Source organism: Microcaecilia unicolor, chromosome 3 (assembly GCF_901765095.1).
Source record: "Microcaecilia unicolor chromosome 3, aMicUni1.1, whole genome shotgun sequence".
Taxonomy (NCBI): Eukaryota; Metazoa; Chordata; class Amphibia; order Gymnophiona; family Siphonopidae; genus Microcaecilia; species Microcaecilia unicolor.
The window spans coordinates 224,736,574-224,749,729 of NC_044033.1; the positions used below are offsets into that span (position 1 = coordinate 224,736,574).

Below are 13,156 nucleotides of genomic sequence, written 5' to 3' on the forward strand. Positions count from 1 at the left end.
CACCTTTGGTGATTGGTGGAGAAATTAATATCCTAAAACTTATAAATACAGCACCTGCTCTTAAATTATAAACAGTGGCGAGTTGCTCTCGAGCTATTTTCCCCAAAATAAATCATTTCTTGTAACATATTAATTGGTGCAGAACGTGGGCAGGTATTCTGTGCAAATAGAATGAGGTAAATAGGTAAATTATATTTTTGTATTTTGCTACTTTATAGAGAACTGAGTATCAGGTTTCATTAATTAAATTTCCGATTGATAAACTGATAAGGTTTTCAGGTATTCAGAATGCTGTGCTGGATGGATGTTTGGTCTTGTTTAGGTACTTATGCACTCATGTACTTTATGTATCTCATAATCAAATCTTTAGGCATGCTCTGGCATAAAATAAAAAACAATTTTGCAGTTTCTTTTGAGGAGGACATAGATAACCCCACTTTGCCTAAGCAATACGTAGAATCCTCGGGCCCCAATCCATGGACCCCTAGTGTAGTGCAGGACATTAGTAGCATCTCTGATATGGAGAGCAAATTCGAAAAATATTGTAATTTATATTCAATTAAGAAAGGGAGCAAGAGAATTTCTGCATGCACTTGGTTAATGTGGGCCATGTGTGAGAAAGCCTTAAGGGAACATGCAGAATTGAATGAGAAATTACTAGCCAAAGAGAGAGAATGTATGCAGATAGAGAATGAAAAGGAGTTCTTAATCACAATGACTAGTTGCTTAAGTTATCAAGTAGATTCTCTTAAACAGCAAGTCCAACAGCAGGTAGCCCAAGAAAATCAGATGCAGACCCAAATTTCAGCCTTAGAAATACAAGCCAGCCAGGTCCCAGACTTGAAGCATTTAGTCAGAGAGTTATCACTGCAGACTCCCACTCTAGGTGAAGAGCATGCACATTGTCACAGGGAGATACAAACCTTAAAACAAAAGCTACAGGATTCTCGCTTGCAGGTTTCAGCCATTACGGATCTCCCATGTGCTCCTCCAGACCCAAATACAGCTACAGCCATGCCTGTTTCAGCTATGGTAACAGTATCACAGTCCACACCCGTAGCAGGAGGTTCAACTAGAACCATTAGTTCTCAGACCCCCTCACAGCATCCAAAACCTCAGCACATATATGCACAACCTGTTCTGCAGTCTAATTTAAATGCTCATGATTCAGCTCCTCAGCACACAGATGCACCACCTGGGCTGCATTCTGATCTAAGCTCCCATAGAAGGGAATCTCTAATAAAGGAATCAGCTCCTAAGTATGTAGCTACTGAAAACCACAAGCAAGCATGTGACATTTTAAAATCTCATGGAGCCTTGCAGATATTGCAGATAGCTAACAATAAAAAGAGAAATTTGCCGCCAGATAAACAGAAACCTATAACTGCAGGTCCTACTGGACCAGAAACTGACATTATTCTGTCAGCTCTTCCTGCAATTTAATTCCTAAAAAAAAAAAAAAAACATGAGGAGACGCATCCAGCCTGGACTGGACTTCTCCACAGCATGACCCACTCTGCAGATGGCAGGGAAATCCAGGTGCCAATTATTACTGATAAAATTTAAAATGTAGCTTTTATTGTTCTTTTGATTTAAAATGTAGCTTCTACTGTTCTTTGAATTAAAAATGTAGCTTCTATTGTTCTTTTGAACATTTAAGATTTAGTAATGTCTCTTTGCAATAAGTCAGATTTAAAATGTCTCTCTATGATAGCTTCTGTTGTAATTTGTTTTTGATATAATATTGTTTAAGGATTTAGAAATGCCTTTTTTCTGATGAGTGACTCCCACTGGAGTTGAAACTAAAATACTGGGTAAGAAGTTTTAAAAATGCCTCCTAATAATAGGTAACTCCCGCTGGAGCTGAAACTTAATATTGTGCTTTAATGTGAATTAACAAGATATGCTTACCTTTATAGAAAAGAAACTAAAGCTTAAGAAAATAAAGCCTGTCTGCACTGCACGCTGCTCGTATACAATGGTCTAAGATTATGGTAAGGAACTGTGAACAAGAGAGGGATCCCACACCAGAACCAGCCATGTGACCTGCTAAAATTAATGTGAAAGTGTCTTTCTGTCTTTTTCAGAGTTCGAGTTCTACTTATGAGATATTAATATTTTTATGGCGCTAGTAATTAATACATACATGGCTATCTCAGATACTTTTCTAAATAAATAGATCTGATTCTGTTCTACTTACGAGATTAATATTTTTATGGTGCTAGGAATTGATATATATATGGCTCTCTCAGATATATTTCTATATTTTAAAAATAAACAGATCTATGTTGTTCTACTTATGAGATAGTAAATGAAACTGCTGTGGTAATCCAAGATGGATGCCGCAGATGATGCTTTTGGTGCTCTTTGTGCTTTATTAATTTTGCTAATTGTTGCTTAGTTCTAAATGAATGAAAATGCTTTGGCAAATCCAAGATGGATGCCGCGTACGTTGCTTTTGTGTTCTACTTGCAGGTTAAGCTCAATCCTGGATCTGGAATGGACGATCGGAGACCTAAAGGCCTAATAGAGTTCTTTGTTTGTCATGTGGTCTCCATGTTACATGTTTGTTTTATGTTATGGGGTACCCAAGAAACTATAAGCAGACATTAATAGACCTTCCCTACTAACAGTCCCTCCATTAGTTCACATTGTCCAAGAAAGAAAAAAAAAAAAAAAAGAGAGACCATTTTCACTGGCAGGCGAGCTATAGAAAAGAAAAACATGTTCACTATTATTGAAGCTATGGCTACAGACATATATTAAGTTCTACCAATTGCTATCTAAGGATATATATTCACAGGTGTATATTTGAAAATATGAGCAAAGGTTTCTCTTTACATGATCTATCAGGTACAATCAGTACAGGGAATGTTTCTGACCTTTTTAGTTTATTCTGCATTACAGCCAGTACGCACAAAATGCTCTCTCTGGAATGAAATATTGGCTGTGTGCAAAGCAAAATTAACATATCTTTTCTAAATTCTTTACAACATTAAACACATGAGTATTGTTTATTAATTTGCTACATTAAACACTGCTAAAGCAGATAAATATGGTAACCTTTTACCACACTCATTACCCATAAAAGGTTTCTCTCTGAAAAATAAAAAGTTTCTCTCTGAAAGGTAGCTCATGGCACTATACCATGACTCTGTTTTTGTTTATTTGGTCAATGATTAAGTAAATATTATTGCATAGGATTGATAGGAATAATTGTTTTGTGTGTAATAGTAACCTAGGAAATTATTATTATAATTGCATACATATGTCTTTCTTGTTTCTAATGAAACAGTAGTATAATAGCTCCACATTTACACCCTTGCTTATGTATCACTGCTGTGAATACCTCAGTTAGCCTCTGAAATAAAGAATATAGGGAAACATTCACAGTGTTAGGAAACATTCATAGAATATTTTTCCTTGGAATGTCAAACGCTGAAAATATGACTGAATAGATTGGTCCATCCCATTGCGGTGGTAAATTGGTCAATTGCGCACTCTCATGCTATTGATCTGGCTAGCATACTGGGTAAGATATCCTGTGGCATAAACTTGGGAGCAGCCTATGCCCCTGAGCAGGTGACACAAAAAGAGGTGGTCTCTGGAAATAGAGCAAAATGACGCTTTTGTGGCTGAAGTCATATAAAGTGTACTTGCAATCCTATTTTAAACCAGAGCAAATCCATACTCTGCCACCTGACTGAACGGAAGCCTAATGAAACTGACCACAGAAAACTTAACCCTAGCTACCTAAATGTAAGTCATGAGCAAACAAAAGTAATAATGATGAGTCTTTTTGCTTATAACAGTCATATTCCAGCTAAGGACATATTCCAAGATTCATAGTGATGTGACATAGTAGATGATGGCAGGAAAATACCTGCACGGTCCAGTCTGTTCAATGTCCATTATTAAAAGATTCACCTCTCCCAATACACATGTCCATGTAAACAGTTCAGTACCTTTGCTATTGTTCTTTTGAAATTATGCTACTGTACGAGGTTAGAGTTGTTTTTTTAATTTTAGCTTTTATAGTTCATTTTATGGCTCCTCATTCCAATATATTAAAAAATTTATTTTCACTCGGAGCCAAGAGAGGGAATGTAATGGTATCAGTTTATTACTGAAATATGTAGCATATTTGCTGGATTATATATACACCAATATATTTGTGTATCTTTTATATTTGACACGACAGCAGAGAGAATAGTTTCATTTCAAGCCTCTCTCTCTCCATTCCTTTTTCTGGGAACTTCTGAGATAGTTAACTACACACACTTAACAAACACAAAAGAGCTTCCTCTGCCCTCCCACCTAACAAAAGATGGACTAAGGTGGACACCTGAATAAAACAAAGAACTCAGAGGAAGCATAAACAGGACATTTGCTTGTCAAAGGTATACCTGCCCCTCCCATCAGCTTCCAGACATGTGCAGAAAGGAAGGACTTGTAATGTGTATCTGCCCCAGAGACTGAACAGGACATCAAAAGACATTTGCCAGCAAAATCCAGACTGTAAGTCTCGTGATGTCATACCAGGACTCAGGGGTCGTGTGCAGACATGAGACCAAGATACCACAATGCTTTGCAAATGCTCAGGGGTCATGTGCAAAAAAACCAGGAAGCCAGCAAAGATCCACATGGCATATCCTCCTGCAGTTTGCAAGATATAAAAGGACAAGCTGTTTCCCCAAGAGTCAGATTCTCTCTTCACTGCAAGCAACTCAGATCCATATACTGCAGAAGCCCTCCTGTCCTCAACATGTGCTCATCAATCAGCTGGACCACAGCATGCTTGTAACAAGGACTTGTAAGTTAACCTACCTGCTACTTTGTTCTATTTTAAGCACAGATTACCTGTAAAGATCTCTTAAAACCTACCTCTCGTGTGCAATTGTATATTAAATCAATCTTTTTGAAGCTACTGAGTATATATATACTTAATCTATTTAATTTATTGCAATTATCACCTTTGGTGATTGGTGGAGAAATTAATATCCTAAAACTTATAAATACAGCACCTGCTCTTAAATTATAAACAGTGGCAAGTTGCTCTCGAGCTATTTTCCCCAAAATAAATCATTTCTTGTAACAATATAATCACATAAGAAAAAGACTTGCCTGTCTAAGGGATGTCCCCTGGCCTTTGTACTTTTGGAATGAGTAAAAAATCGATTTACTTCTACTCATTCTACACCACTCAAGATTTTGTAGACCTCAAGCTAAAGAGCCACAACCTCTTTAGCCTTTCCTCATATGAGAGGAGTTTCATCCCCTTTATCATTTTGGTCACTCTTGTTTGAACCTTTTCTAAATTTTGCTATATCTTTTTTTAAGATACAGCAACCAGAACTGAAAGCTTTCTGTTCAAACACTGGTGCAAAATCCAAGGTTACACTCACAGAATGTCCCTTATGTGAACAGGTGGATAATTATTGTTCCTATTGATTACCATCCTTTTCAATGTCCATCACTTTTTTGGTTTCATTTTTATGACGCTCATAGGGCAATTTCCATGGCCACCTCCAAAGGAAAATACCATCTACCCATAGAAATAGGGTCTCAGAAAACTGCTCACCATCTGTGTAGGTAAAATTATGTATCGGCTGCCACTCTGCATTTAGAGACCCTTTTACTAACCTGCATTAGGAAATTGGCTTACCGCATTTTGACATGCGGCTTTCCCATACACTAAGGGGTCCTTTTACTAAGGTGCGCTAATGGATTTAGCGCACACTAAATGGTAAGATACCCATTATTTTCCTATCAACATCTTATCATTTAGCATGCACTAATCGATAGCGTGCATTAAAATTTGTTAGTGCATCTTAGTAAAACAACTCTTAAGGCCATTCCCTACAAAAGGGTCTTTTTTCATTTTCTTTTTGCAAGTCGTGCTAATTGTTCTATAGCTCATGAGACCTAAAAAAAAAAATAGTAACGAAAGAGCACTTACTACCTCCTATTTACAGGGTCCTTTTACTAAGATATGCTAACAGATTTAGCATGTGCTAAATAATAAGAGGCCCATAGGAATATAATCTTATCATTTAGCACACACTAATCTATAGTGATCACTAAATCCAGTAGTGCACCTTGGTAAAAGGCTTGCATTATCCAGTTATTGTGCACAAATGCAAATATGCTAGTAATAACTCTTCCACACCCATTTCCTGCTCAAAACATGCTCCCTCCTGAAAAACAGAAATAACCAAACAAATTAATAGTGCACAATTAGCACACTCTGGTACACAAATGACCACAACACAACACAAGAGAAACAGCACCAAGGGTCTTCAAGGTTGATATATGCACTGGTCCATTGACCCAACAAGGGCTGTGGTTCAGCACAGAACACCTACATCAGAGGTCAAATGAGTGTGTAAATCTAATTTCTCAAAGCAAAAAAAACAAACAAAGGAGAATAGTTCCTACTCTCTCAACAATGGTCCAAAAGTAGATCTATCTTCTTTGTTGAATGCCATCATAAGAAAAGCGAGAAACTCCTGATACAGGTGTTCTGCGCTGAAACACGACAGTGTCAGATCAATGAATAAAGGACTAGTGTTTATCTCAACCTTGAAGGCCCTTGGTGCTGTTTCTCTTGTGTGATTTGGCCCTCTTTGTGTTGCTGTGAGATAAATTACTACAAAATGCTTTAACGTGTTTTGAGTAAGCCTTCCCCCCCCCCCCCCCCCCATGTTAAGTGCGTGTTAGCACTGAAAACAGTTTAGTTAAAGGGCTCCTTAATTTTTGTCCTCACAATGGAAAAGCATACTTGAGTTGGGGAAGTTTTGTGAGTAAGCACATTCTTTTGCATTTTCAAATGTAGGCACATTCTTTTGCCTGCAAAACATAAGCACACAGAAAGCAGGTAGACAATCTTCCAAAGTTAAACACTCACTTTGAAAGTTGATTCAAAGTCCATAAGTAGAAGTATCCATGGACTTCACACTTTTCTGGGAAATTAGGAAACTGGGTTTATAGGTTCTGTATGAGTGAAATAGGAAATAGAACAGACTAAAATCAAGACGCTCCCTTACCTGTGGGTAGTGGTAGATACTGAACACAGTGGCTAATTGACTTGATTCCTCATTTGGAAGACCTTCAATAATAGCAGCCAGTGTACCAGACCTTTTGCAGTTGTAATTAGTGACCCAGACATCCGTTCCTGAAAATATATTCATGGCAACCATAAACACAAAAAGCGGATTCGTGTAAGAGTCATAAATTTGGAACCCAAGTGTGAGATTAGGTAAGAGCACTGAGCTGTTGTTAATCTCCTCCACTGCAGAAACCAACGCCAGGAAGTTGTAGTAGTTTATATAAAAATATCTGAAATGAAAAGTTAAATATTAGAAATAAAGATTGATAAATGAAAACAAATGTATATAAGGTGATACCCTGTTATTGAACTAATTTAATACATTTCTGTATTAGCTTTCAGGAGCTAAGACCCCTTTCCGTTGGTCAGATCAGACTGATTGCTATGAGGCCATTTAGCGGAGAACTTTAACTGAATGGAAGGGGAGGGGGAGTGAAGCATGGAAAAGAGTAGATAGATAGTAACATAGTAACATAGTAGATGACAGCAGAAAAAGACCTGCACGGTCCATCTAGTCTGCCCAACAAGATAAACTCATATGTGCTACTTCTTGTGTATACCTTACCTTGATTTGTATCTGCCATTTTCAGGACACAGACCGTAGAACTCTTGCCCAGAACTAGCCCCACCACCCAAATGAGACTTTCCTTAGAATTGTCTAAGGATAACCCAAATGTTTGTCAGGAGCTGAAGATTTGGGAAAGAATCAGGAAAGTAGTATTACCTAGGAAAAAAGTATACTACGCAGTTACCCATATGCCGAACAATTTCTTTCCACCTGGCTGGGTATATAGGACGTGTGGACATTTATCTGCCGTCATCTACTATCTTATTATATTACTGTATAACGTGTGAACAAGAGACCAAAAAAGAACAGAAGGAGTCAAACCAATTAGCCAGGATGAAAAAAAAGCACAGTTTATTAACAATATATGCAAATGCAAAAGCAGTCTTACAAAGGAATATCCAAAACAAGTATTGAGTGGTATATGGAAGCACTTGAAAATGAACCAACACTGCAGTGTTTCGGCATACAATTGCCTTCTTTCATCAGGGGTTCTTGAATGAAACACTAAGACAAACTTGATGTGCTGCCAAATAACATAGAGAATATTTCACTAAAATAAGTGACCACTACCCACAGCTGAGCATTGACCGTGTCTACTGCACTCAAAAGGTGCAAAACATTTTGCGCCTTTTGAGTGCATTAGACACGGTCAGTGCTCAGCTGTTGGTGGCGGTCACTTGTTTTAGCGAAATATTCTCTGCGTTATTGCTGGTACTTCACTGGATTGTGCTGCTGGATATCTCTTCTATCCACCTATGTTGAAATCAGCTAGTATGTGGACAGTTGGTGCCAGAGTCAGCACATGCAATTTAAGTGTTGATACTCAGCACTTCACCACCAAAGTTAACTGGAATAAATGGGCCCACATAAATCACAGTCCTATTTTTATCCGGTCTAGCTTATGTGGTTAAGTGCTGAGTATTACACTTAACTGGATACATGCTAGACAGCCAAACATAATTATTCAATTCCGGAGCCTGAACATGGATCAGCTTTGAATATCAGGACATCATGCCAGCAGCAGCCAAAAAACCCACTGACTTTTGCTGGCTGACCATCTACTCCAATGAGACAAAATTTCAAACTGAAATAATAAATAAATGATACATAGGAAACAATTTTATCATTCAGTAAATATGGTGATGCAGAGCATATACAAATGGTTGAAGCCATAGAAGACAGGGGAAATGTATGATAAAATTAGTAATAGGCAGACTTTAAGAACATAACTTGAGGTCTATAGGGTTAAGATCAGCATTGTCCCTACAGGTCTCTAGCAAACCCGATCTTTGAATTCTGGAAGACACGTTATTAAAAAGACATTACTACTGTGGAGGCAATTCAGAGAAGGATCACCAGTATGGTGCATGAACTGCACAAGACAAAGACAGACGGACTGTCACTAACCTGGACCACTGGCTGGCCAGTCTGGAGGTCGAGGTCCTGAACAGTGGCTGATAAGTCACCAGGTCACTGAAGGTCGGAGCTAGAACTGGGCTGGTTAGGTAAAGCTGGGCTGGCTTGGTGTGGAACTGAGCTAGTTTGTCTAGCCTGAGCTGGCTTGGTGTGGAGCTGAACTGGCTTGGTTAAGCTCGGTTGGCTTGGTGTGGAGCTGAGCCGGCTTGGCTTAGGCTGAGCTGGCTTGGCTTGGAGCTGAGTTGGCTTGACTAGGCTTGGCTGGCATCCCGGACGGCGAGAAGAAGTGAAGGCATTAGCAACACTCAGCACCTGCATTTTTGAAGTGCCCTCCAGCCTTTCCCCTGGGTGTGTCTGATGTTACGTGCCGGTGCGGCGGCCATTTGCACGTGTAATGCAGCACCGGATCACTCCCATGCGCACTGCCACCAGACCCGCGGCCCTGCCAGGAACAGCCTCACCACCCGCAACCCGAAGGTAAGACAGACGGGGTCAGGACCCAAAAACAGCAAGGGAAAAGAGATGATGTGTCACTCAAACACACGCTTAGGCATAGAATTCTATGCTATCCATAGGATTCCATGGCTTAGGAAGGAGGGTTTGCCAGGTTTAGTGCTTGTGTGGAAGATTATTTCGAATACCTAATAAAGTGGAGATAGAAGATAGTATTTTGCCTGAATGAGGGACACGTTACCGGATGAAGCTGTAGGGAGGGAGGCTCAAAAGAAATGTGATAGAATGTGTTTTCTTTCAGAGTTTGGTACATACTAAGGTCTACCAAAAGTGACAAAATTCAAACATGCTTTGGACATACACATGGGGATCTTCATATCTTGGGAAATGAATGAGAAACCCTCAGAGCTTAAAAATACACTCACACAGAATATACAAACTCTCATAAGAACATAAGAATAGCCTTACTGGGTCAGACTAATGCTTTATCTAACCCAGTATCCTGCTTCCAACAATGGTCAATCCAGGTCACAAGTACCTGGTAGAGAATAGTAAATCCTCAGACCATTAACTGCATAGTGTTCATCAGAATAGTGGAAGGAAAATGCAAAATTCCAATAAGATCTAATAACATCTACAATTCATGTCAGGTACCACCCAAAATATAATTCTCAAGCAAGTCACTGGCAGAAATTAAGCCTTAATGGTACTCACTGGGTATGCCCTCCATATATAGGCCAGGTTGTGTAAGAAAATGGTTCAACTAGACGAAAACTTCTCACAGTTACAATTCCCCCAATTATGATATCTCCATCCTTGTGATATCCTGGTTCTGACTTCCAGTGATAATCCGGGGCACATCGGTACTCAGCGTTTCTCCCAAGGATGCCACAAAGCAGTGATAGGATCAGAAGTGGACGCGAACCCATCTTTCAGACTATGAAATAAATCATCCAATGAAGCACCTGCTCTTCCTACGGTGTGATGGTGCTATTGGTTTGATATGGTAAAGGCTACCAAATTGTACCTTTTATTAAAGTAGAAAAGACTAAAATGTTCAAACTTCCCACAAGTAGACCCCCGTATCTGCTACATAGGCTAAGATATGTTGAGGTAAATTCTGAGTTTCAGATTCAGCAGCTGTTGAGAAGCCCATGTAATCTTTATAGAAACTGGCTCCTCAAGGGTTCAGACACAAGGGATATCTGTTCCTGGTAGGTGCTGTTTATGGTAAAAATAGGTTTTGATTTTAAATATGACCTTAGAATAACTGAGTCTTCGTTAATTGAGACAAATATTAATTTGCCTGGTATGCTTTGTGCATTCGATCTATATTCAAGTAAGGGTTGAAAAAGATGTTTGTGAGATGAGAAGTGATTAGATTAATGACATGAGGAGCATAGCAGAAGTCAATAGGCACAGAAGCATTTCTTTGGTCTTCTTGAGTGATACATTTTCACTACTGTTAAAAGTGTTACTAGCTTGCATTCAGACTTGCTACTATTACTAATCATTTCTATAGCGCTATTAGACATATGCAGCACTGTACACATTATATGCAAGTACTTTTTCTCTGTCCCTAGAGGGTTCACAATCTAAGCTTTTGTACCTGGGGCAATGGAGGGTTAAGTGACATGCCCAGAGTCACAAGGAGCTGCAGTGGGAATGAAACCCAGTTCCCCAGAATCAAAGTCCACTGCACTAACCACTAGGCTACTCCTTCACTAGCAACATTCCATGTAGAATCTTAAGTAGAGGAGTGTGGTAGCCGTGTTAGTCCACTCTTAAGGTTATCAATAGAAATCAAACAAAATAAAACATGGAAAAGAAAATAAGATGATACATTTTTTATTGGACATAACTTAATACATTTCTTGATTAGCTTTCGAAGGTTGCCCTTCTTTGTCACGAAGAAGGGCAACCTTCGAAAGCTAATCAAGAAATGTATTAAGTTATGTCCAATAAAAAAGGTATCATCTTATTTTTTTTCCATGTTTTATTTTGTTTGATTTCTATTGATAACATGTAGAATCTCAAATAGTAGCAACATTCCATGTTCCATTGCACTAACCACTAGGCTACTTCTCCATTCCTTCATGGACTTGCCCTTTTTTTATTTATTTATTTTTTAACATCTCAAAGATTGATCAACATTGCAATACTGAGGCCACTGCAATCTACATCAAAAACAATAAAGTGACTGGTGCTGTAGATGTCACCAATTGAAGAAGCAGAAATGCCAAATGCAAATTGTGATTCATTTGTTTATTTTGACACAGTGACCTAAGTGTATCAGGGGTGAAAAATATCAGTACCAATATTTTGGACCACGATAAACTTGTTCACAATCCAAAGATAAACAAGTGAATCACAAGTTTAAAATCTTAAAAACTCTCTTGAACATCACGAACATACCTAAACCTTCACCACCCTAACTGCAAGGGACTCAAGTACAAATCAATTTACGGATCCAACTTCTCCTATATAAGCATGCAACTATGGAACGTATTACCGAAAGCCATAAAGACAACACAGGATCACCTCAACTTCCGGAAATCACTAAAGACCAATCTGTTCAAAAAGGCATACCCTGCTGATCCAACTTAAGTGCCTGAACTCAGCAACACAATGAAACCAAAACTTGCAATGAACAATATATTACTCTTCTTCTCTTGATTCTCTAATGTGACTATAACATCACTCTGTTTTTGTTTCATCACCGGAGGTGGCTAACACCTCACGGTACTATGTAAGCCACATTGAGCCTGCAAATAGGTGGGAAAATGTGGGGTACAAATGCAACAAATAAATAAATAAATTATCCATGTTTTCAGAGTCTTCATGGATTCTAAGTTATTTGGGGGTCCTTTTATTAAGGTGCACTGAAAAATAGTCTGTGCTAGTGTAGGAACATGCTTTAAACGCACACAGATCCATTTTTCAACTCGCTGTAAAAAATGGCTTTTTTGACCAAAAATAGATGTCTGGCAAAATAAAAATTGGCGCATGTCCATTTTGGGTCTGAAACCTTACCGTCACCCATTCACATAGCGGTAAGGTCTCATGTGTTAACCGTGCGGTAAATCATCTACACACATACAATGCCAATTACCACCTGGTTAGCGCTGCATGCCAGAAAATAAAATATATTTTCCGACGCACGTTGCGGACACGTGTAAAAAATGAAGTTACCACCTGGGCCACGCAGTAGCTGGGCGGTAGTTTCAAACTGACAAGGCGCCAACGCGGCTTAGTAAAAGGGCCCCTTGAAAAGACTGGATGACGCCCGTGGAGGAAGATGGACAATTTGTTTTAGGCCAAAACACGTTGAGTGCTGGTGGGTTGGCTGGAGCGGGAGTGAGAGGGGTGCTGTGAGTGGTTGAGTGACGTATTGTGCGGGGGGCGGGGCTGAGTGCGGCTGTGAGGTTACGAACACAACAGAGCTTCAAGGCTTCAGGGCTTCACTTGGACGGAGGCAGCTTCAGAACGTTGGAGTTGCGAATTATGTGTGGGTGGGGCGGGGCTGAATATTTTGAGCCTACGAACACTACAGGGCTTCATGGATTCATGGCTTCAGGGCTTCACTGCCACGGAGTGAGCTTCAGAATGTT

The 13,156-nt window shown here is 39.3% G+C and overlaps 1 protein-coding gene across 1 annotated transcript in view; it reads right to left on the minus strand.

Moving 5' to 3' along the window:
- Positions 1-7,205, minus strand: part of LOC115464421 (vomeronasal type-2 receptor 26-like) — a 36,055-nt gene extending 28,850 nt beyond the window's left edge. Inside the window, exon 1 of the mRNA XM_030194804.1 lies at positions 7,047-7,205. Coding sequence (XP_030050664.1) covers positions 7,047-7,199 — 153 coding nt within the window. The 5' untranslated portion in view covers positions 7,200-7,205. The remainder of the gene's footprint in view (positions 1-7,046) is intronic.
- Between the last annotated feature and the right edge of the window lie 5,951 nt (positions 7,206-13,156).